The following is a 25,103-nucleotide window of genomic DNA, read 5'->3' on the forward strand; positions in this document are numbered from 1 at the left end:
AGAGCTTGGGGCCAAAATCTGCCTGGCACCTGGCCTCTGGACGACCACAAGGAGAACAAGTCTCACCAGGGTTTTCACAGCATCTTTTCTTTTGTTTCAGTTTTTTAAGTATCTTACAGCAAGGAGGCAGTTAGCTGGGCACATACATGGTGGCAGATACGCAGGGACTTTGGAAAACAAAGCCAGTTATGGAGGTCAAATTCCAATGTCAAAATGGAGATAACATTTTGAAAATATGCTTAGTGGTACTCTTTAAGAGGCCCAGGTACCATAGCACCTGTTGTGATTCATGAAGCAGTAAAGAGAAATACAAGTAGAATATCTTCTTAAGAGCAGGGCCATAGCTAGGGCCCCTGCCAGGGTGAGGTGGGCCAGCCAGGATCCTGCAGCGGCTTCTTCCAGTGAAACCTCATGGCCATAGGGTGTGTCTCTGTGTGGCAGCACCTCCCTGTTTTGCCTCAAGCAGCAAAATGGGACTGGACGGGCTGCCCCTGAGGGTTCTCCTTTTAGATAGTCATGTGAATTCCTTTGGTTCCGAAGCACACAATTAGCATTCCTCTTCTTCCCCTGGTTCACTGCAATTTCATGCTTCAGAACGACTTCTACATAGCTAAAAATAAAAAATAGTATCATTATCTTAACCAGAAGGTTCCCAGGGTGGCACACAATGAATTGAAATACAACACAGCAATATTACATAAAAATAATTAACATCACAGCAGTCCGGCTTCAAAAGATGCCAGTTTTTAAACCAGCCCCCTCCGTGGCCTGGCGGAAGAAATGCATCTTTGCCTGACATCTAAAAATAGTGAACATGTTCAGTGGTCTCCTCTCCAGTGGGAGGGAGTTCCAGTGAGCAAACCAAGGAGAATCCCAACAGGTGAGGAAGAGCCAGCCTCCGCTGCCTGGGTTGTGGAGGTGGGGGGGGGCTCATGCCACTGTCCAGGATTGAAGGCCCCCTCAAGGAGAGCTTCAGAAGGACCACATACAATAGAGAACCCAACTTGACAGCAGTGCAAGCGAATGGAGGGCTGTGGGACCTGTGCCATGGCTTCTTGTACTCCTCGGGTTCCCAGGAGTGTGTTTACTTGGGGCTTTTGTTCATTGCCAGGACCAGCAAGACCCACCCTGCCCACTAGAGGGGAAAGCTTGACGGAGGAGGGGTCAGCCCAGACTCTGCAGGAGAGGGAGCTCTGCCTCACTATCCTTTTAAAGTACATATAAGTGGCTAACTTTGAAACTGCTCCCCCAAGGAATAGCCCCATTGATTCTGAGCGGTAGTCATTTTTCCTTATTTCCAGCGAATGACGAATCCTGAGCTTCCCGGGCAATGGAGGGCTTCTTTGGGGTGGGCACGCTGGGGATACAATGAGCTTATTAATGTGGCCTACTGGGTCTTCAATAAGGAACGGGCTAGGTCTTGGAGTTGTATCTTGTATGAGAGTAGGCGGGAGTAAATGGTTTTCTGACTGGGTGTCGCCAAAGGAAGATTCCAGGTCTGGCATTGAGGTAAAAGAGCCCAGGGGGCTTGCAGATGGATTCCCCGTACACACAGAGACTTTGCACCTGCCCATTAGGGGAAATAGGAAGCCCCGAACATATATTTTTTACATGTCCTTTTTATGCTGAGATTCATAGAGAAACCATCAATCCTTTGCTGAAGAGACTCGCCGATCTACCAGACAAGTCTAAACTTAATTCTCTCTTCTTAGGCAAAGATCACAAGTCGGCCTGGCTGGTAGCCAGATTCTGTGCCCAGATCTGTAGGCACCAATCATCCCCTGGAATAAAATAGCTTACTAGGGAAAAGCCGAAATCCCCTTTTAGGGAGCCTTAGGATCAATTTTTATGGTAGCCCAAATCTCAGCCGTAAGGATGTATGTATATATTTCAATTTTAACTATTGCTGCAATCTACTCTAATTGTATATTTTATCCTTATGAATGCTGTCACTATTGTGTTATGCGAGCTAGTCTTGACCATTAATAATAATAATAATAATAATAATAATAATAATAATAATAATAATCCTTTTAAAGTGTTTGGAGACTCTTAAGTATAGAGATATACTTAAGTATAGGTGGCGCTGTGGGTTGAACCACTGAGCCTAGGGCTTGCCGATCAGAAGGTCGGCGGTTCGAATCCCTGTGATGGGGTGAGCTCCCGTTGCTCGGTCCCAGCTCCTGCCAACCTAGCAGTTCGAAAGCACATCAAAATGCAAGTAGATAAGCGTTTCTGTGTGCTGCTCTGGTTCGCCAGAAGTGGCTTTGTCATGCTGGCCACATGACCTGGAAACTATACGCCGGCTCCCTCGGCCAATAATGCGAGATGAGCGCGCAACCCCAGAGTCAGTCATGACTGGACCTAATGGTCAGGGGTCCCTTTACCTTTACCTTTAAGTATAGAGATAAGGAAATGTCCAGATTATATACAGTGGTACCTCTGGTTGAGAACGTATTCGTTCTGGATGTTCGTTCTTAACCTGAAGCACCACTTTAGCTAATGGGGCCTCCTGCTGCTGCTGCTGCGCCGCTGAAGGAAATTTCTTTTCTCATCCTGAAGCAAAGTTCTTGAGGTACTATTTTTGGGTTAGTGGTGTTTGTAACCTGAAGCGTTTGTAACCCGAGGTACCACTGTATTTGGACTTGAAAAAGGCTTTTGACAAAGGCTCCTGAGAAAATCAGCAGCCATGAAATAAAAGGACATGAATGTGGATATGGTGAGGAGTTACGAGTGCCATTTTTTTTGGCTCTGAAAGGTTTGCAAAAGTCCATCCCTCCTGATCAGGAACAAAATAAAGAGGTCAAAGTGGTCAGTAAATCATTTGTGCTGAGTTGAGTAGCATCTTTCAGCTCCCATGAGCAGAAGTGTGGATGCACACATGCTGCCTCCCATAAGTAGCAGAAGAGTGCTCTACCCACAGGGTCACGTGGATGTCCATTGTGGGGGTGGGTGGTATAAACACCTGTCCGCCACCTGACTGTGTCTCTATAGCCCTGTATGAAAGGAGGGGAGGGACTGGCCAGAGCTCTGTGGCAGAATGCCTGTTCTGCTTGCAATGTCCCCAGGTGCATCAGGCTTCCATTATCTCTGGTTAGTTAGAACAATCTCAGGAGGAGAGTCTGGAAGAGACCCGAGGTGCTTGTGAGCAGAGCAGAAAAGACTAGGCTTGATGGACCCATCTACTGACTTTGTACAAGACACTTTCATACTAAGAACTTGGAGCTAAGAGGTTTACAGTCAGTGCACTGCAAGAGAAATGTCACCCTGGTGTTGACAGGTGCCCTCAAAATTGTGAAAAGCAAGTGCAGGCAGCTGACATGTCGCAGAACTGCCAGCCAATAGCTTCTTCTCAGAGAGGGGAGTTATAAATATCCTGGTTACTGGGCGAAATGATTGGGAGGTTTGTTCTGCTTCTTGCTTGCTGTGGGAGGGAGACCAAGTGAGGCAGCATCAGAGAGAGTGGCTTTGCAGCAGGGAAAGAGAGGGGAGAACCTGTAGTGCTGCTTTTAGTTTGTCAAACATTTGCCAACTGCTCCCTTGCTGTACCAGACCTGCCACAAACTCACATCACAGACTGGGAAACAGTTCAGTCAGCAAGGAATGACACATCTAGCAAACTAGAAAGGTGCCGCCCTAAATATTGGACAAAGATTGGTCCTCCTGGCTTTTGAGAGCTGATGCCAAGCCCCATGCAGCTGTTATGCCAGCCAGGGGACATTGCTGGAGAAAGTAAATCGCAGTTGCTTGAAAAGCGCTCCCAACTTTCTCCTTTCTCTCTGACTGGAAAAAGGGAGGCTGTGACACTGGGAGAGAAGAGCAAACCATAGAGGGAAACTAGTTATTGCTGGAAAGGTGACATTTGAGCCACCAGCGTCCTAACCCAGGTGCCATCCACACAGAAGTCCCCTTTATTTGCTGTGCATCATTGGACTGGCATTTTTTTGCAAATGCAACTGCTGCTCATACGGCACATGCAGTGGAGCATCCCTGGGCTTCCTTTTGTGCCATGTTTCTAGGCACAGGTCCAGGCTGTAAAGCTCTGTGTTCAAGCATACACACACCCCCAGGGGCGGAGCAAGCAGGGGGCGGGGGCGGTCCACCCCGGGTACCGCCCTGGAGGGGGTGTCACTCGGGGCCACACCCCTCGCCTCTGCACGGCAGCCTGGGGGGGGGGGGACAAAAAAAAGCTGCATGCAGGGGCGCTGGCCGAGCGCCAGTGGGCTATCTACCTGGAGCCTGGACGCTCAGTTTAGGCTCCGTTTTGAAGTCGCAGGGGGTGGGTTGCGATCCCCCTCTACATAGCGACGCATGTGTCGTTACGTAGCAATGTCGTGCCCCCCTGGGGCATGGCAATTTGCCGCCCTGGGTGTCAAAAGATTTGTGTGGATGCACCCTGTGTCTCCCCTGTTTGTAACACTGTTGCATGCCACTGCAATATGCAATGAAAAGTGTCAGGGTGTTAAGTAATGCACATGAAATCAAGTGGGTGGTGCCTGAAAGGTCACTTTTTTAAAAATAAAATCACTGACGTGCATGCGCTCCTCTCCGTCTGCACAGACTAAGCATGCAAGTTAATAAAGAATGTAATCTCCCCATTGGCTGGCTAATTCCCCAGAAATGGCTTGTGGCAGAAATATTCTGCCTGCCAAGGACCCTTTTACTCCACCTTGCCATTTTGGGGGAACCAGGCTCTTTATCTCCATTTAAGTTGATGGAAAAGAAAGACGGTTGGATCCCCATCAGTTGGGGTTGGGGTGAGAAGCCCCACCAAGATTTATTGGGGCAAAAGGCTCCATGGCACGTGTTGGGATTTATATATGACCACAATCATGTTCCTACCACAGCCACAAACTTAATTCCCCCACCAAAACAATGAAATACGAAGGTTTGGGAGGAAGGCACACGAGAAGTAGTGTCCACAAAACATGCAAAATATGACCGTCAGGAAAGTAAAATGAAGGATAAAACTTCATTCCTATAGATTCCACCTCTTTGAAGTTAAAAGTCAAATATGGGGCAGGGAAGGAAGGTGGGGCTAAAGGGCACCGAATCAATTCTGCAAGATTGGAGCTATTCCTGTGATAATCGTAACAATAGCACATCACTGGTTCACATGAAAATCCACAGAGAAAGAGAAATGCAGCAAGTAAAAAGAAATTGGCACAAAAGAAGTACAAAGAACAATGGAATAAATGAGCAGAAGTGGCCGTATTATTACTGGTTGGGTTATGGGTCATCAAGTGCTTCATAAGCAGGCAGGAAACAAGAGTACCAGAATCCGAGGGCACCAGGCGAGTCAGAAGATGGCTGTTGAGCATGTGGGCGAGGGATCCAATTGTGGATGGGCAGCTCAGATTCTCTGTCCGAAGCAGATGATCTGTGTTCTCTAAAGCAGGCAACTGAAGTCGGGACATTCTGTTCCAGGAGAGGCAAGCATCACATGGGTCCGCTGGCTTCTGGCCATGCTATTCACAGGCTACTGAATAATACAACTCCTGCTCCTTTGCTTAAATTGGTACATGGGGAATACAAAAGTGGCAAGTGACGCAGAGTTTCATGGAGCAGCTTGCATGGGGATTTGTGGGCAGTTGGGCTGGTGCTTGATCTGCTTGTCGGCTGGAACCCCCAGTGGAGCCGCCTGTCTTCATGTCATATTGGCACAAAGAGCAATTTTATGTGACATGGTGAAGGGAGAAGTGGCAGGGACCCATGTTGGGTTCAGCATGGGATGAAGCAGTCATGTGCTCTTTGTCAGGATGTATCCAGGGGGCAACCTCTACAACCCCTCCCTGGATTCAGAAAATCTCACTACTGGCCAGCTGCCAATCTCTTCTTCTTGGGCGCTAGCTCTTGGTGGGTTTTTTTCTTGGTCAGGGATTTTGTAAGCAAAGGCTGCCTGCATGGCCAACTCTCAGGGATGTTTGGAGGGGTGACTTTCCTATCTTGGCAATAGGCTGGGCTCTATGACCTTGTCGGTATGCATTGTACGTCTGCATGTGTGTGCAGTGCCGGATTTATGTATAAGCTAAACAAGCTATAGCTTAGGGCCCCACTCTCTTGGGGGCCCCCAAAAAAAATTAAAGGAAAAAACCCTGGATGTACATTTCCAAAATATAAGATAAAAAACAAATAAAATTAAACCTGCATACAGCAACAGTGTTTTGTGTTGTGTAGGCTCCTATTTGTTATGTGCAAATGGCTTTAGATACCTATTAGGTCCATAAATTACTATATAGCATATATTCAACACAAAAAACAGTGACAATTTGTTGTTGACAAAGGACAGTTGGAGATATAAAGAGCCCCATTACCTTCAGTAGCTTAGGGCCTCATCAAATCTAAATCCGGCCGTGTGTGTGTGTGTGTGTGTCTGTCTGTCTGTCTGTGTCTGTGTCTACCTGTCCTTTATAATCTCCTTTATATTCTTGCAAATTAAGAGTGGGCTCAAGTCCGTGTGAACATTTTTGCCATCATAAATTTGTTAATCTTTAATGTGCTATATAGGACTCTTTGTTGTTTTTACTTGGAAACTCGGGAATTTATTTTGAGTACTGGGACTGAATGGAGCTCATTGTCCTGCACAATAATCCACTTCTGCTTAGCCAAAGCTTTCTTCATTGGACCAGAGCGGGAGACATGTTGTTGATTCTGTTGACAGTAAAAATAAAAATAAAAGGGTAGTCCTTTTAAATCTAGATTCCCCCCCAAAAGCTAGATGGTTAGGTCATGCAGCTTCTCTTCTTTAAAACAGTTTGTGGCAGTTTTTGATGGAATCCTCTCCTTCCCATTTTGAGAGCGGAAAGTGCAGCCAGACTGGCACATGTCACCCCAATCTCCACAAGCGGTGCAAGATTCCAGGCAGGGTTGTGTTTCAAGATACAACAGAGATGAGTGTCTTTAAGAAGTATGGTTTAATTCACACAACTTTACATCTAGAGCCTTCAGTGTTGCCCCTCTCATAGCTTCCAGCCATGGTCCCTGGTCTCTGGGCTGTGCCATTCCCCAGCCAATGCCGCCTAGGAGTTCTCCTTACCCTTGTTCCCCCACCAAACCATAACAATACAAATAGACAGCAAAGCCATCGTGCAAGTTTCAACTTGACTAAGATGATTTCTAAAAGCTTCAAAAAGTGGGTTAAGGTAGATAACCTAAGGAGGGGTTTTAGAAACCACTGAGCTGTCTCTCCCTGCTTGCTTGTTTCTTTCTCTCCCCAACCATCTCAAAGTTGCTTGTTCCCCTCAAGTTCAGCTTCACCAGAAGCTGATGGAGCTGCCTGAAGATGTAGAATTTTAAAGATAAAAAATAGTTTGCTGTGACAGCAATTGGATCCATCTGGAGCTGCTGCTGCTGCTTCTTGTCTTCAGACATGCAACCAGGGCCGTCTTAAGCATATCCGGCGCCATGGTGCAAAGAACCCTCTTGTTTCCCAGAGTTGTCAACTTTTTTAAGGGGGGGGGAACCCAATGTTGTTGACCTTTTTTAGGAAAGGTTCCCCAGAGTTGTTGACCTGAACTTGGGAATTCCACAGATTTCACTACAGGGAAGGAGAGGCAAAAGCTGAGGGTGGGGAACCTACCCCTTCCTTTACTGGATGAAAAGAGAGAGAGAAAGTGGCACAGAGGAAAGCAGGAAGGAGAGGACATTTAACCCACTGACCTCCTCCCGCCCATGCAGGCTTCGCAGCCAAGAAGGAAGGGCAGCAGGAGGGGTTTTTTTAACACAAACACACACGCCAACCCCCGTTGCTCCCTGATCCCCTCAAAGTGAGTGGGACAGGACAGCAGCAGATTGTCCTCGCCCACAACCACACACACAACATATGGGGTGTTCATGTGCAGCCCGCTGCATTTCACAACACTACTTAAAGGGAGAAATAAAAGTGCACTCGGGCACAGCTAAGGACAAGTCTGCTTCACTTCTGCCTGCCGGGAAGCCACCACACCGAAAAGGGAGAGGGGGGGGTCCTCGCTTGCTGGTGGGGAGCTTTGACAGGGAGCTGCTGGGAGAGGCTCCAGCATCCCCATCAAAACCGTTCCCACCAGGCTCTTCGGGGCTCCTCTCCTGTGCTCCTGCCATGCCCAGGAGGCTTGGGAGGCAAGCTGCATGCCAGGGCCACGCGACTGAGCAAAGGAGAGTGCAGCTAGTAAAGAGGGGGGAGCAGGAGGGCAAAAGCAAGCCGGCAGCATGACTGAGAGAGTGAGCGCAAAGGAGGAGGAGCCTCACATGTGCCTCCTTTCGTTTCGTTCCCATCCCCAAGAAGGCCTCGACTCCCAAAGAGGGCACGCGAGGGGAGGGTTGCCATGCACTGCGCTCGCTCAGCTGTCCAGTTTAGAGAAGCACGCACACACCCAACCTCACAAGACCGCCAGCAAGCAACTATTGCCCTAGCTGCCAAGTCTCCCGTTGAAAAATCCGGGATCAGCAGTGGCGCGGCACCGGAAGTCGCTTCTACGCATCTCCAGACTTCCAGTGCCAGCACTGCCCAATTTCCGATGCCCAGACATGGGCAGAAGGAACCTCCCTGGCAAGTAGGAAATCAGGGGATTTACGGGGTTTTTTTCTATTTGGGATAACAGCGGGAAACAGATTAATGGGGTTTCCCATGAAAAATGGGAGACTTAGCAGCTATGTCTATTGCGTCGCCCAGGACGCAGGAGCACTGTGCGTGAACCAGGGGAATGGATTCTAGGAAAACAAGAAGCCACCAGCAAAGCCGCGCAGCTCCCCCTTGAGAGGCCAGCGCTGTGGTGCAATGCGCCACTAAGCCCTATAGGAAAGACGGCTCTGCATGCAATGCCCTGACCAAAGCTGCATGTTGGCTTAATCTTACAATGGGGAGGAGCTGCTGCACAGAAGAGCTGAATGGCTTCAAAATGCCCAAGTCAAGGAGGAGGGAGGCCACAGTGGCCATGGCTAAGTGGTCACAAGACTTTGGATATTCAATAACCATGCCACAGTGGGAAAATTTGTGGAAAAAATAATTGGAAATTTACAAATCGTTATGTCTTAAGAATTTTCTAAAAATGCAACACCGATGGTATCTAACACCTTGGAAACTGTCAAAGATGTACAAAAGTGTCCCAAACAACTGCTGGAGGTGTGGAGACAAATCAGGCACTTTCTATCACATGCGGTGGCTATGTAAAAAAATCCAGGCATTTTGGGAGAGTATCCACTTAGAACTACAAAAAAATGATAAAGATTTCCTTTAGAAGAAAACCAGAAGCTTTTCTTCTGGGGTTTACAGATTTGAATATTCTGCAAAAATGAAAGATATATTTTTATATGCCTCAGAGGCAGCAGGAGTTCTTATAACTACAAAGTGGAAGAGTAATGAAATCCCTTCTATTCATGAATGGATCCAAAAGCTAACAGAAAATGTGGAGTTAGACAGTCTACTCTATCAGAAAAAACCAAAACAGGAATCCGTCTCAAAATGTGAAGTCTTCAAAGTTTATTTGAAAAACAACTATAGCAGTTTAAACTCTGTTGCAGCATGTGGAGCTTTCTCTATATTTGTATTTCACCATGTCTTCAAAAAAGGGAAGCTCTTTGTGTGCTGCTACCAGGTACCTCAGTATTTGAAGTCAAAAGGAGACAGACCTGCTTCAAGACTGGAATATTGGTGCAGCAGGAGAGAGCCACAGCTGAGCAGATTATGACCCTTCATGCCTGTTTGTACCTTTCAGAACATCGAGCTGAAGGTGGAAGTGGAAAGCCTGAAGCAAGAGCTCCAGGAGAAGCAACAAAGCTTGAACCAAGCCTGGTAAGAGGTGGTACGGATGGATCTGCAGACCCTTAGGAATGCACGTGTGTGTGTGTGTGTGTGTTTGTGTGTGTGTGTGTGTGTGGTGTGTGTGTGTGTGTGCATGCACACAAAGAGAGTTTACTGGGCCCTTCTGGTTATCTACTGCACTACACCAACGTCACAATCCTGTGTTCACATTTCAGTTTCCATTGAAAAGAAAATTTAGATCTGGATTTTCTTTAACTTAGCATGCAAACCGAGTTTCTTGCTTTGTCAATAAGGGTGGATCTAAACACAGGGGTGAAAATGCTATTATAAAGCCAGAAATTAGATCGTTTTAACAAAAGAAAAAAATCTATGGAAAATTGTGTTTCAAAATTTTTTGCTCTCTGGTGCCATCTGGTGTTGCATGTTTATCGCACATTCAGATGGTTGTTTCTTTACTAATGTAGCTGAGTCCCAAGATGCCAGTTATTGCTCATGTAGAGCTAAACAGTCAGAATCAGATGCCTCAGGTATTCAGAATGTTGCCATTTCTATTGAATCCCAAGACAACTGGGAGAAGGTTTCTTTGGACTGGGTTCAACTAAATACAGTAGTTGTGTTAGCATGGCAGGGCTTCCCTGCTCTGCTCCCCCTGGCCCCCTCCCCCCAAATCAGCTCTGCAGAGAGAAGAGGGCAAATCCTTCCTCCTCCTGGTAAGCAGCCTTAGTGCAACATTGGATTGGATTCCACCCTTTGTTTTTAAAGAGGTCAATAAGACATAAGCTCTGGGGACATTTTCATTTTAAATGTATTTCTTACTGTCATTGACATATACACAACGGACAAGCATAGTCAAGAACTTACATCGTGATTTATTCCTAGAGGGGGATACATAGGGAAAATACAAATCTTGTAAGGTACAGTGAGACTTGTATATTTATTTCTTAAGTTCTCTCGTCCAGTAAATCTCTGCACAGCTTGTCTCTGGGGACAGTTAGCACTCACTAGGATGAAAGCCTTTGACTATGTCACTGAGTGAAACAAGCAAGCTCTGGGACTCCACTGCTTCTCTTTTCGCAGGGCTGGGGAGCATAGAGAGCAAATGGACCCTAAAAAGATGCTTTTGGGGGGGTTGCTCTGCTCTCTTTGAGTTGGCATTGGTGTCCTGGAGTTTGACTAAATAGGTCTAAGATAAATGCACTTTCTGTTCAAAAGCACTCTGACCAAGCTGCAGAAAAACTTTGGGTTGGATCCACATTTAGTCATACTTTAAAGTTTGATTTCTTCCAAGCGTTAATGTACGAGGAATGCTTGTATTCCAAACTATGCTGCTACAACTTTTGGTGACATTGCTGCATTGAGCTTGGTGGATGGATCCTACTCTGAGTAAGCTTGTGTTAGGTTTCCATGGAAATAAAACTCAGTGAAATAAATGTAATTTTCTTCTGTGTATCTGTGGTTAGGATTGTACTATATCCCCAAATTGACAGGTTCCTTAACCCTGGCCTAAAGCGTTTAAGTATGTGCAAAAACATTTGTCCCTTGTCTCTTTGCTCTCTCGCTTTGAGCGCACAAAGTTCCCTTGGGCTGGGCTTGTCCATCAAGCCTCGTGTTGTCTCTGATCTGGCTGCTGGTGGTTCTCTAGGTTCTGAGGCAGAGGCCATTTTCAGCCCTGCTGCCTAACACCCATTTCATGGAAGGTGCCAGTGAGGATCTGAACCTTGGTCTTTCTGCAGGCAAAGCAGTCAGTCTACCACAGAGCCATGGCTCCTCCTTTTCTTGTTAGTATTCCTTCTGCCGTGTACCAGGGGTGCTTTTTTTCTATCTTGCCAACTTGCACTGTGAATTTCAGGGCAGCAGCAGGGAACCTGGGTAGTCAGAATGAGGCTGAGATCTCTCACCAGCAACAGAATGAACATGCTTATGAAATCCTGGAGAAGAAAATCCACCTTCTGCAGGAGGTGAGGAAATTCCCTTACAGGGATTTGTGTGTGTGTGTTTTGCTGACGACAGAATCGTGAGACAGGTATTAAATTCTCAAGCAAGAGTTTTATTTACAACCTTACAAACACAACGCATGTGGGTGTTCTCTTTTGCAGGCAAATTCAAACTGCAACTTCTCCTTTTGTACTCATCACAGCTGTACCTAATCAGCCTAGAAAACCACACCCAGAACTCACGGAAACAGTTCTTAAAGTTGCAATCATATTTTCTGTTTCTTTGCAGAATGACTCCTAACAGGGGCAGCTTCTGGTGAGATCTCATGAGAGTTCCACAGGATCTCCTGAGATCTTGGCGGAAGCTGCTGAGGTGCTTCTCAAGTCTCCGGAGGCTGCTTGCAGGGTGCTGCCCCAAGAGATTCCACTGCCCAAGGTGGCTGCTACAGTCTGCCTGAGGGGTGGGTCAGGCCAGCCTGAAAAAAATTGAGACAGAGATTGTTCCCCACCTGTCAATTTGGAAAATGCAGGAGGGCTTCTCTCCCCTTATCTTGAAAGTCCCACAACCTGTTATCACCACTTTCTGGTGGATATAAAGTCACTGAAACTTTGGTATACTGTACAGTGTGGATCAATTGATCCATGTTGCAATTCCAACCAAGCACTAAAAGGAACACACAATAATCTGTTCAACTAGCACCATGCCAAGTTTGAACAATAAATGTACACCTTCATTTTCTGCTTTGTTCCCAAAATCTAAGTTGTGTCTACTTTGAGGCCTCAGTTTTGTTTGGAACCATTACGCAAAGTTTGCAGTTCCTTAATTTCAAAAAGCTTAAATCTTATAATGAGCTCTGTTTAGATTAGCCACTCAAGTCTGTTTAAAGATAATTAGCATGTAGAGCAAGCTAAGCCCTTGGACAGCATTTTACAAAGCCTCACTAAAGGGTAACTATCCTGGAAAAAGACAGTTGAGGAATGAGGAAGTTCAGTTCTAGTGTCGGGTATCAATTTATTTGGGAGTTCCGTGGATCTCACTTGTGGATTCTGTTTACCCTTGCTCCAAGAAGTGCTCCCACCAGAGGGAGTTTATATGCCCCCCCCCCATGTTTAAACAACAGCACATGAGGGGGCTGCATGTGTGAGTGCCGTCCCTGGCTGCCCATCCCAAGTGCATCCAAAAGGTGCATTGGAAAGCATCAAGAGATGTGTGTAGAATCCTCCACATGCTGGGAGAGCCGGATCTCATCAGGATCCCCTCTCAAATGGAATAGCTATGTAACCTTAGGAGTGGTCCTGCATTGTCATGAAACTTGCTACCGTTATCTAACCCTAATTCAGTTAAATGATGCTGAATATTTGTTTTCTGGAGTAAATATGCTTGCAACCTAGGATAAGGTTACCAGATTTTTTTTCAAAGAATCCGGGGACACTTTTTTTAAAAAAGAGAGAGAAAATATATTTTTAAAAAGTTATTTTGAAAATATTAAGAAGTAATATCTTCTCTTTTGTGGTCCCCTCTGTCACGCAGCCTTCCTCTGGGCCCTGGCCTGCTCTCTTGGAGCGCTAGCCGCCGTGGAGTAGGCTCAGGTCGGACCTGGGTTTGGCCATGTGTCTTTGCCCTCTCAGTGCTCTCCTACCTCTCTTCCTGAGCGGTGGCAGCAGCACGGCAAGGTCGGGGCTCCCCTCTTTTTCCTCCTTCCTCTTTCTCTCTCTTCCTTCTCCTTCTCCTCTCCTCCTTCTCCCTGCATCAGCTCCAGGGTTTTCCTGGCCCCGGAGCACAACTGGGCAGTCGGCCGGGTGCTCTCGCTCCTGTCTCGATTTGGGTCATGGGGTGTGTGTGTCAGCGGTTCCCCCATATGACGCACTGGGCATCCCCGGGTCCCCCTTGGCAGTGGTGGCGGCAGCGGCAGTCCCAGCAGCCCAGCATGGCCAGCATGGTAGCGCAGTTTGATCTGGCTGGCTTCAGGAGCTGCTTGCTGCCATGACACCCACCTTTTTGCATCTCCATAAGTCCCCATATGATGTGTCTTGTGCCGTTGAACCAATCATGCAACATTCATTCCCTACTAATAAATCTACAATACTTAAAATATAAATCCAGGGACATTAAATGAAATCCAGGGACATTCCGGGGACAGATTTTGTCCAGGGACAGATTTGTAAATCCAGGGACTGTCCCTGGGAAACGGGGACGTCTGGTAACCATAGCCTAGGACAGGGGTCAGCAACCTTTTTCAGCCGTGGGCCAGTCCACCTTCCCTCAGACCATGTGGTGGGCCGGACTATATTTTTTTTGGGGGGGGGGGGAATGAACGAATTCCTATGCCCCACAAATAACCCAGAGATGCATTTTAAATAAAGGGACACATTCTACTCATGTAAAAACACGCTGATCCCCCCGAACCGTCCGTGGGCTGGATTGAGAAGGCGATTGGGCTGCATCCGGCCCACGGGCCTGAGGTTTCCTAGGAGCTTAATGCAAACCATTACTTCATTGTACTTACGGCTAAAGTCATGGTACATGTCAACTCTGACCGCTCCCGGTCACCATTTGTGATGGATGCAGGACTCTGTATCAGAGTTAGAATTTGTAAGTGCAAAACAGAGGAAGTGATGTACTGTATATCGAAGTTGATTTAAGTGGCGTGAAGGGGTCATATTCTATGATGTGGTTTTTACAAAGTAACTGTAATGAAACTCCATATTGAATATTGACTGTAGATTTCACCAATGCGTTCATTCTCAATGTCAAGTGGGAGAATGACTTTGATGAGGTGTTACAAGCAGTCCAAGCCCCTCTCAGAGCCATTCATCCTGTCTGTAGGCCTTCCCAAGACATTTGTAGCCTGCCAAGTAGGAGGAAAATACCCGGTTCCTCCTCTAGAGCAGTTTTCAGGTGACACTTGGGGAAACTTGTACAGGGCCATCACAGTCTCCTGCTGGCCTCCTCCTGATTTCTTCTGGAGAGAAACACTGAGGTCTCTTTGGTTTGGACACAACAGGAGACATCCAAACCAGAGGCACCTGCTCTTTCAGGTTCCTCTGGCTGATTTCATCTCTGATTCTTCCTTTAGGAAGCCCAGTCGGCAAAGTCCAAAGCAGAGAGGATGACAACTATGGCTGAGGTTGAGAAGGATCGCTGTCTGAAACTCACCAAGGAGCTGATGAAGTTCACGAAGCTGCAGGATGAGACCAGGAAAAGCCAGGCTGTTTTGGAAACCTACGGTGCTATGTTGGCTGAGAAAAACAAGTATGTTTCTATGGTTTTAGTTCCACTGACTCAGTTACCGTAGTGTCTGCCACCCATAATGTTAAATCTTCTGAGAAATTTTGGGGAATAGTTTTTTTTTAATTTCCCCCAAAGTTCTGTCAGTTTGCATTTCTTAGTGCAGAAGGTATTCATCAAATATTTCCTATTTTAATCAATTCAAGAGGGTTCTGGAAACTTCTCTGTATAAAAGAAACAAGCAGAAGGTTCATGATGTTTGGGTTATCCCTTCAGAGAAGCTGAGTCATCGTGTTTCTCCGAAAATAAGCCATAGTGATAGGCAGTTCAACCTTGTAGGTTAAACTGTACCATACTTAATAATAAAAAAGACATCCCCTGAAAATAAGCCACCGTGTTTGGTTTTTTTTAGAAAAAATAAATATAAGACGGTATCTTATTTTTGGAGAAACACGGTACAGCTGGCTTAAAACTGGTCCTGTTATCTCTTTCTCTCAAGGTCATGCCGACTATAATAATAGGCCAGGAGGAGTCTCTCTTTTCTTTCTTTCTTTCTTTCTTTCTTTCTTTCTTTCTTTCTTTCTTTCTTTCTTTCTTTCTTTCTTTCTCTTTCTGGTGTGGTGTTCTGTACATAGTATGCTTAGTGTTAAGGTTTAGTCTTCTTATGTGTAACTTTAAGTTAAGTCTGCTGCAACTGGATTTTTTATGAACAGTGCCAATCCTAAATGTATAGGGCTCATTTGGCTTCAGTAGCAGTAAAGCTCTGATGGATGAAAAAAAAATTGCCTCTGGTCTATTTTTGGGGAATCCTGCAACGTGTCTAACTATATGTTGGAATCTGCTCTGGATCAATACTGAGTAGAATTCATGACAAGTTGAAAAGGTCTGCGCAAACGTTGTATCTCTCTTTTGGGGGTCGGGGGGGACTTGAGGCCTTGCTGCTGCAAGTCTCCTGGTTTGTTTGGTTTTGTGCTTCATTGGTGGAAGAGGTGCTCCTCTGAGTGACAGACTGACAAAGCCACCCGTAGCTCATTGTATTCGCCTCCTCCGTGATGTCCTGACCTGGTCTAACTGCCCCCAGTCGTGCCCAATGGCCACCCTGCCCTGTGTCCCTGTATCTCTTGTGTTCCTTGCTTCCAGCCAAGGTGACCAGAATGTTTTTCCTCTGCAGGAAGATTGAGGAGCTGGCCTGGAATCTGAGGGACAAGGAGCAGCTCCTGGAGCAGCTCTCCACAGAGAAGCAGAACCTGCTGCAACGTTTGCAGGAGCACGAGGAAATGAAAGTGCAGGTAACAATGCAGCTGAAGTTTCTCCAGTGCAAGCACTGCTTTTCTACGTAATTGTTCTTTTGCATCCTGCCTGCTGTCAACGTGGCACTGAATTAGTGGGTTGGAAGGATTAATTTAGAAAGGGAGCTGGAGAAGAGCAGGAAATGTATACTGCTGTTGGATATACATTCCTTGTGGTCACTTCTCTAGCCACACAATATGTTTCCCTCTGCCTGGGAAGTGTTTAAGCTGGTCTTCAGAGGCCATGAATCACTGTTTTCAGGAAGCTGCCTCCCTTTGCCACTTCTCTTCCCACCTGCGCAGATACTGGCAATGTGGCCTCCTGGCACGAACAAGAACCCCTTCAGTCCCAATCTAACCCTCAAGCATCATTGGACCCGTAAAGGAAGCAGCCCAAAGATCCCAGATACCTTCCAAATATTAATATTTTTGCTTATATAGAGTAAAGCAGACATGCTTTGAAAATGAAACAAGATACCATGGGCCTTTCCACCTTCCGGTTACACTTTGAGTACCCCCCCCCCTGCAGTTCAAATAGAAAGACCATTCCGTCTTCACATAGCAGATGAGCTGACAGCCCTTGTTACAGAGGCATTAATGTGCAGTGTCAATTGAAGAAGACAAGCTTCTGCTCCAGTGCCTGCAGGCAGAGGAGCCACGTGGTTCCACCTAAGCCCACCAGGAGACAAAGAAACAGATAAAAAGCCCAAAAGCTGCCAGGAGTGAGAAGAAGGTGCCTTTGCTGTTCTGTGACATTCCCCCCCCCTCTGTGTGTATTCCTGGATGACTGTTAGCAGGACTGAGGCAATATCGCCCCCTGAAGCATAGAGCTGCAAATGTACTTACATTTAAAAAAAGGTAATAAAATGGTCCAGTGACATGGGAAGATGAGGGAGTTATGTTACTAATTACTAATAATATCAGGCAATAGCTAGTAGCTGCTCATCCTCCACTGAAATCACAGTAGGAAATAATGTGGGAGTGGGGAAACAACTGCATTTCTCTACATGCAAAATACTGCATTTGAACAATTTTGCAGTCCCTACAAAATAAAACAGTCAACTGCAGTTATCTGATGACAATGTCCTCTGGATTCTCCATCAAGGCGAGTATTCAAAGGAAGGCGATTCCAGAGAAAATAGCTAATGTGGAAGGAAACTGTCTTTGTTTTCCTTGTTGTGGAAGAAAGCCAATTATTTGCTTTAGGATCCAGTCTAGGTCTCTTTTAAAAGTATAAAAAAATGTTTTGGTCTTCAAATAAATGCAGCATTCCAGTAATAATCTCATGGCAGAATAATTGTCTGAATTCTCCTTTGTTATTTATATATTTGTGGAGCCAGCAAACTCCTCCTTTCTTTGTTCCTAAGGCTTAATGGCTTTTTATCCTGTGTATTAAAGGTGATTTATTGGAAAGGTCATGACCCTCTTTCCATAGGCACTAATTTAATGTATGATTTGTGTTCCTATAGTTTAGCGGATTCAAACATACATGGCTTAGTTCACAGGTAATGCTGAACCAAACTATTTTTTAGTGGGAAAAACATAAGCAGGTATGTTCCTGGCAGCTGTACACTCTTCCGTGGTGGCACCGCCCTGTGCCAGCAGATGTCAAACAGATATGTGGCTATGTGATTTTTAAAAGACATCTGAAGGGAAGTTTTTAGTATGTGATGTGGTATTCTGCTTTTACTATATTTTTATGGGAGCTGCCCAGAGTGTCTGGGGCAACCTAGTCAGATGGGCGACATAGAAAGAATGAATTAATATTATTGGTCCTGCTGCTGCTGCTGCTGCTGCTGCACTGTGGTTTGGCTAAGTGTGCCATCCAAACCTGGGCATGTGGTTTGCCCCCAAAAACCATGAGATCAGGTTCAGACAGCACCCTAAACTGAGTCAGGAGAACTGGGGAAGGACTTCAGTGATGCCAGTCTATAAGGACTATGGTGAGCTATGGTTTGGTTTGGCTTAGCTTTATCTGCAAACTGAGTCGGTGTCGTCATCACTGCTCTATCAATTGTATTACTCAGATACACAATTGTTCCCTTTCACATACACAATGCAAGCTCAAAGCACCTCAATTTACATATCTGATGTGACTGTACGTTTAAGGTTTGCCTAAAAACTTCATTTTTCTGGTTTTTAGTAAGTCACTGTGTTCTATGTATTTAAATCCTGATTGCATGAAAGTTCATTTTAGATGGCGTAATCATAGAACTGTAGAGCTGGAAGGTACCCTTAGCGGTCATCTAGTCCAACCCCTGCAATGTGGGAATCTCAACGGAAGCATCCAGGACAGGTGGCCACCCAAGCTCTGCTTAAAAACCTCCAAGGAAGGAGAGTCCACAATTTCTAGAGGGAGACAATTCCACCACGAAACAGCTCTTCCCATCAGAAAGTTCTTTCTAATATAATGGTACCTCGGGTTAAAAACTTAATTCATTCTGGAGGTCCGTTCTTAACCTGAAACTGTTCTTAACCTGAAGCACCACTCTAGCTAACAGGGTCTCCCGCTACCGCCGGTCTGCTGGTACGCAATTTCTGTTCTCATCCTGAAGCAAAGTTCTTAACCAGAGGGTACTATTTTTGGGTTAGTGGAGTCTGTAACCTGAAGCGTCTGTAACCCAAGGTACTTACATGCACCCATTGGTTGAAGTCCTGCCCTCCAGAGTAGGAGGGAAAAGCTTGCTCCATCCTTCCTTGGAGCTTTTTGAGCAGAGGGAGGGAGCCCTTTGTCCTGGATGCTTGCATTGCAGGGTGTCAGACTGGATGGCTGCTGAGGGTCCTTTCCCCCTCTCCTGGTCTGTGCTTCTGACAGGGATAGCCGAGCTGCGGGAGGGGAGAGGCTCTCCGCCTGGGAGGCTGCTGCTCTGACTCTGAGAACGGGATGCTGGACCAAAAGGGCCCAGCGGAGAGCTCCTGTCCGAAAAGCATCCACGGAGACGACGGCTGGCTGCTCCGCCCCTGGGGCTGCCGGGCAGGGGCCGTGCTTCGGAGGCGGAGGGGGACTACGACTCCCAGAAGTCTCCGCGAGGCCGGCTGCGGCCGCCATCTTGAAAGCGGCGCCTGCTGCTGCTGCTGCTGCTGCTGCTGCTGCTGCTGCTGCTGCTGCTGCTGCTGCTGCTGCTGCTGCTGCTGCCCCTCCTACTGCTGCGCCGGGCGAGGGCGCGGCCGGAGCCGGAGCATCTCTTCCTCCTCCTCCTCCTCTGCCTGCCTGCCGAGGTCCCTGCGCTCGGGATGCGGTCGGAGTGGTGCCGGGTGTGCGGGCGGGCGCTGTGCGGCACCCACCGGCGCTGGCTCTTCCACGGGGCGTCGGGGGCGCCGCCTCCGCCCTCCTCGCCTTCTCCCTCTCCCCCTGTCCCCGCTCCGTGTTCCCGGCCGAGCCTGCAGGTGCTCCTTTCTCACGCGACGGGGCGCGAGGTGTCCCGCGACGGGCGCGGCGAGTTCGCGTGCGGCAAGTGCGCCTTCCTGCTCGAGCGCGTCTACCGCTTCGACACGGTCATCGCGCGCGTCGAGGCGCTGTCCCTGGAGCGCCTGCAGCGGCTGCTGCTCGAGAAGGAGCGCCTCAAGCTCTGCCTCGCCGCCCTCTACCGGAGGACCAACGGCGCCCACGAAGCCCAGCCGGGCCAGCAGGAGGGCGAGCCGGCCGGCGGCGGCGGCGGCGGGGATGGCGCTTGGGACGCCCGCTACCTGGCGCTGCTCCAGGAGGACTTCGCTTTCTCGGGCCTCGAGTGCTGGACGGAGGGCGAGGCGCGCGCCGACGAGCAGCCGCCCGGAGCCCCCCGACGGTGCCGGGGCTGCGCTGCGCTGCGCGTGGCCGACGCCGACTACGAGGCCGTGTGCCGGGTGCCGCGGAGGGCGGCGAGGAGCGGAGGGCAGCCGCCGCCCAAGCGCCACGGAGGGCCGCCGGCGGGAGACGGAGAGAGCCTGGACGACGAGGCGCCGGAGCCGGAGCCGGACGGGCCAGGGAGGAGGCGGAGACGGAGGCGCGCGGAGGAAGCCGGCTCGTCGTCGCTGGAGTCGCTGGCGTCGGGGCCCGTGGGCGGCGGCGGCCTGGCCGTGGCGCTGAGCCTGCTCAAGGCTTTCGGCTGCAAGCCCGTGCGCAGCCCCCGCGGGAGCAGGCTGCCCGTGCCGGCGCGGAGAGGCCCCGAGGGGGCGGCCGGGTCTCCGAGCGGCGAGGCCCCCTCGCCTTCCCTCCCGGAGGCGCCCGAGCTGCGCGAGCTGTGGGAAGAGCTGTGCGCCGACTACGTCCCGCTGCGGCCGAAGGTAGCGACCTCCCGGGCCGCGCTGTCCGCCGCGCCCTCCTGCTGTCGGGGCTTCATCTCCCGCGCGGGTCGGCGGGCGGAGGCAGCCGTCGTGGGGGCCGGGAGGGAGCCGAGCGGGGAGGCTGCTGCTGCTGCTGCTGCTCCCCGGATGAGAAGCCTGTTTTCCGGCGATGCCCTTGGCCAGGGGACCGGGACCTATGCGGGATGCCGCAGCATCCGGATCTGCCGCCTCCTTTTTAGGTTTCCGAAGGAGCGGCTGGCTGGCCACGCATGTAAATGGTCTACAAATCCTCGTTTTAGTTTTACCGTTAAGAATGCATTTTATTCAAAATGTATATTGGACTTTGTACAACAAAGCAGTGCTTTTCCCCCAAGTGGATGTGTTGAGCATCAGGGCAGCAGAACGAAATCCTGCTTTCTGTGTTGTCATGTAATTAATTGAGTACAAAATGTGAAACTGCAAAGTTGGCAAATTTATTTTTGAAGGAGAAACCCTTGAAAGATGTGGATTGAGGAGGGGGTGGCCTTGTAAATGGAGTGTATTACCTGGCAGCTTCAATGTGGCTCCAAATTGTGACAGTTTTCTCTCCTCTTAGTGACCTTGTACAGATGGGATCTAATATGGGGTTGTGCTGCCTATAGACAGACCTCTGCAGTTTAGATAGTCTAAATACTGTAATTGGTGTGTCACCTTGAATTAATGGCAGCTCCCCTAGAACTGTGTCAGCTGCAGTTGCCAACATTTTAGGTACCGTAGGCAATGGAGTCTTGGATTCTCTTGGCTTTGCTAGAATTTGAAATCTCATTAAGTTCAACTTCTGGTTGTATTTAAGAAATTGTGCCTCTGTCAGCTTTAATTCAGTAACATCCATGTCAGCCTAATTGGATTCACACCAGTAATAAGTGCTGGTTTCAGCTAGCAGCAGAAAAATTTAAAAATGCATACCAATGATTAGTGACAATGACATTTTCGTCTAGTTATCATCCAGCTTTGATTAGCAGAAACTCACTGAACTGCTTTTTAAACACGTAGTGGAAACTTCACATTAAGAGCTGAGCCTCCGAAACCTTTCCAGCTGAGGATTATATTGAGTATGTAGCACCTTGAGAAAGTCGTGTTCTGTTAAACCTTGGGGTTATCACTATTATTTTGCAAAGGAGTAGGTCCTTTTCTATAGCTTTGGCTTAAATTGAAGTCATAGCACTGAAAAGATCCCCAAATCTGTTGGCCTTCAGCTGGTTGGCCTTTTTGACCCATAACATGAGTGGCTACCTGGCAATCCCATGCATGTTTACTCAGAATTAAGTCCCATTGAGTACAATGGAACTTCCTCTCAGGTAAGTGTGCATCGGATTGTGCCCATGGGGTGTGTGTGGGTCTCACAGCCTAAAGAGAAAAAGTCAGATCTGTTGTAGTAAAATGAGAAAAATATTAAAAGTGCATGCTGAAGGCACTGTAGTGCAGTTTGAAGGCCACTGTACTAGAGAATAACCCATGTTTAATTTTAAGAAGATAGTGGATTAAATTTTCTGTTTTGATCATTTAGAAACCCACACTCTTATCTTTGAAGGCAACAAAATACTGCCACCAGCCAGGGTTGCTTTCACTGTCAAATTGTAACAGAGGACGCCTTTTTAACCCAGATACAGCTTGTTTTAAAGCTGCACATGGAAAATCAGAAACGAGCCAAGTTACATGTCTGCTAGAAAACTTACTTGAGCCAGATATTGTATTCTGTGCTTAAAATCTGAAGTAAGACACTGATGCAGTTTTAGGATGCCAAGGTGATGATGCCTCCCAACACCGCTAGAATGTCAGATTAAATCTGAGGAAACCTAGAATCAAATCTGTACTGAGCCTTGAGCTTCACTTTGGGTCAGCCTGCCTAAGCCGAACCTGCCTCACAGGCTTGTTTTGGTAATAAAATGTACCAGTAGTTAGAGTGAGAGCTAGGTACATTATGATTTTTTTGGAGACAGGATGGAATAAACTAGTTGGTAAAAACAAAGAATCTAAGTGGCTCGGTTTTAAAATTCCACCATACACTGAATAATACATACTGTATATTTTTAATCCAAGGAGTGGCTGTAGAACTTTGAAACTCCTCTCAAAATAATCAGCAATCTCCTCTTGGGTTCCCTTAAATGAGCCCCAACGACCTGTCTCATGTAGCTTTTCTTTTAATGGTTTTATGTTGACCTGTTTTTAGTGGCTGCTTAATTTTAATCAACCCATTGATTAAATCTATTGCTTTTTAATTGTGATCACAAGCCGCCTTGTCAGGCCATTGTCCTGAATGGTGGGGTACAAGTATTTGAAACTAACAAATAAAAGTAATCATCTTTAAAACACCAAGAAAAGTCAAATAGGAAAAAGTGCTACAAAATGATGAAACAGTAATTTTTATGGCAATAAAGTAACAAGTAATGATAGAAGAGCCATATTATACCACCATCCCCTTGAAACACTAGCAAGCAACAACTCTTGGAATTTGTTTTCTGTTCTTTATTACTGTGACACAGAATAATTTCCAAGCAGCTTAATGCACAACTTTTCTGCAAATGTGTACAATGGTGGGACAATAGTAGCATTGTTGTTTAGTCTCCTCTCTGGATCCTGAAGCTCAGCAGTGCATCTGAGCTTGGTTGCAGTACAGAGTTTCAGGGCACAGGACGCAATTATTGTTCATGCCAGACATGGGGAAATGGATAAAGACTACAGATGACCTCAGTAGGAAGTCACGGAGTTGAGGCAACTTTGTGCTGATGAACATGAACCAGACTCCTTGCTTAGGGACTTAAAGGAGTATGAGGGGAAATTGTGCTGCAACAGAGAATATATACTTTGGAGCTGTGTCAGAAAGGCAGCAGAAATATTTTAATAATAAACTCACACAGACTTTTTGTACTAGACATATTAGCTCCAATACAGCTTGAAGAAACAAAGTAACTCTCCGTTCTGGTTATTTTGGCTAGAACAATGAAGAAGAATGAGGAGTGAATAGCAAGAAATGGAATTGAGAAGAACAGGATGAAGGGGATAATTAATGATACTTTAATTAGTAATTAATGGAAAATGAGATATTTGGGTAGAAAATGGAAATGTCAGGGAACTTGAAAGCTGTGTTCATGGAATTGGAAGGGTTAAATTGTCCCAAGGCCAGCCTCTCACTGTGAATCTCCTTCATTTACCAGTCCATTTCCCTGCTGAGCTACTGTATATAACAATGGAAGATACATGCAAAAGGAACCTTATCTGAGCAAATGTCCCTTTTTTGTCACCCTTTTCAGTATTTGTTTGAAGATCAGCAGCAACTGACTGGGAGCAACTTATCACAGGGCAAACAAGCATCTGAACTAAATAATGTAGAACTGCTGGAAAAAATCAGCTGCCTTGATGCTACCAACAAGGTATTTTTAAAATAATAAAAGTCAAAATTGCTTTAAATAGATTTGGGGAAAGTGTGTGAGTAAACACAACACATGGTGAGACATCTATAGCATTTTCCTGGCCTAGGTCTAGTTGTATGGTGGTCATAACACCTACAGGTGCCTGTGCCCATAGTCAAAAAAATGCATGGGTTTGGTCCTATTGTCAAAAGCTGGAAGGGTTTAGATTCCATACTTAGCTGGTGTGTGTTAGAGAAAAACACTTTGTCCAAGACATGAAAATGCAGAGCAGACACAGTCCTATTGCCTCAGCACTTTCGATGCTGTGCACTTCCTCCTGAGACTGGCATGGGGGACTCTTCCTCCCTGTTTGGTCTATTCCTTTTGAACTGGTCATACCCCTCAATTCCTACATTCCAGTCACAAGTCTCATCCCAACAGGTTTCAGTAATACCTAGCAGGGCATATTTGCTATCCTGAATTAAAAGCTCTAGTTCATCTTGTTTGTTTCCCATACATACTCTCTGCATTTGTGTAGAGACAATTGAATCCATGGGTTGGGGCATGTGTGCTTAAACCTTTTGTGCTCAAGTGTAAAAAACTGTTCTGGGCCAGTTGGAGCCATCAGTGTGTTACACACACGCACACGTCATTTCTGCCTGTGTATGTGATCTGTCGTGGTCAGAAGCAGTCAGTTTGCTAGTATCACAAAATGCAACACTAGGGTGGGGCTAAGGTTTGTGTGTTACACATTTACTTTAAAAATGAAAGCTGAAATCCTCAGGTTTCATCTAAAATTTCCCAAAATTATGGGGTGCCTGGCATGCATGGGGTCACGAAGAGTCGGACACGACTAAACAACTAAACCATAGCTGCCAAGTTATCCCTTTTTTTAAGGGAAATTCCCTTATGCTGAATAGGCTTCCTCATGAGAAAAGGGAAAACTTGGCAGCTATGGACTAAACACAACAAACTTTCTAATAACAAAATATATTCTAATAACACAATATTCTAATAACACAAGGTGGCGCTGTGGGTTAAACCACAGAGCCTAGGGCAGGCATCCCCAAACTGCGGCCCTCCAGATGTTTTGCCCTACAACTTCCATGATCCCTAGCTAACAGGACCAGTGGTCAGGGATGATGGGAATTGTAGTCCAAAACATCTGGAGGGCCGAAGTTTGGGGGTGCCTGGCCTAGGGCTTGCCGATCAGAAGGTTGGCGGTTTGAATTCCCGCGACGGGGTGAGCTCCCGTTGCTC

General features: G+C 47.1%; 1 protein-coding gene and 1 long non-coding RNA gene across 14 annotated transcripts in view; one reads left to right on the top strand and one right to left on the bottom strand.

The window, feature by feature from the left end:
* PDE4DIP (phosphodiesterase 4D interacting protein) overlaps positions 1–25,103 on the top strand; it is a 104,195-nt gene that overhangs the window by 18,636 nt on the left and 60,456 nt on the right. For 8 of the 13 annotated variants that reach the window (XM_088674829.1, XM_088674830.1, XM_088674835.1 and 5 more), the window contains exons 1-2: positions 16,606–20,454; positions 23,745–23,864. In XM_088674829.1, coding sequence (XP_088530955.1) covers positions 19,426–20,454; positions 23,745–23,864 — 1,149 coding nt within the window. In that variant the 5' untranslated portion in view covers positions 16,606–19,425. Of the gene's footprint in view, positions 1–9,692; positions 9,770–11,588; positions 11,698–14,750; positions 14,927–16,073; positions 16,192–16,605; positions 20,455–20,608; positions 20,726–23,744; positions 23,865–25,103 lie in introns of those variants that run through there. The other 5 variants (XM_088674833.1, XM_088674832.1, XM_088674834.1 and 2 more) reach the window with 2 other exon arrangements.
* LOC148684948 (uncharacterized) lies at positions 72–6,393 on the bottom strand. The gene is made up of 2 exons (XR_015951219.1): positions 5,276–6,393; positions 72–610 (listed from the first exon to the last, which is right to left on the bottom strand). It is a non-coding gene; the product is annotated as an uncharacterized LOC148684948 (long non-coding RNA).

This window comes from Zootoca vivipara, chromosome 7 (assembly GCF_965207765.1).
Source record: "Zootoca vivipara chromosome 7, rZooViv2.hap1.1, whole genome shotgun sequence".
In the NCBI taxonomy this organism is placed as follows: Eukaryota; Metazoa; Chordata; class Lepidosauria; order Squamata; family Lacertidae; genus Zootoca; species Zootoca vivipara.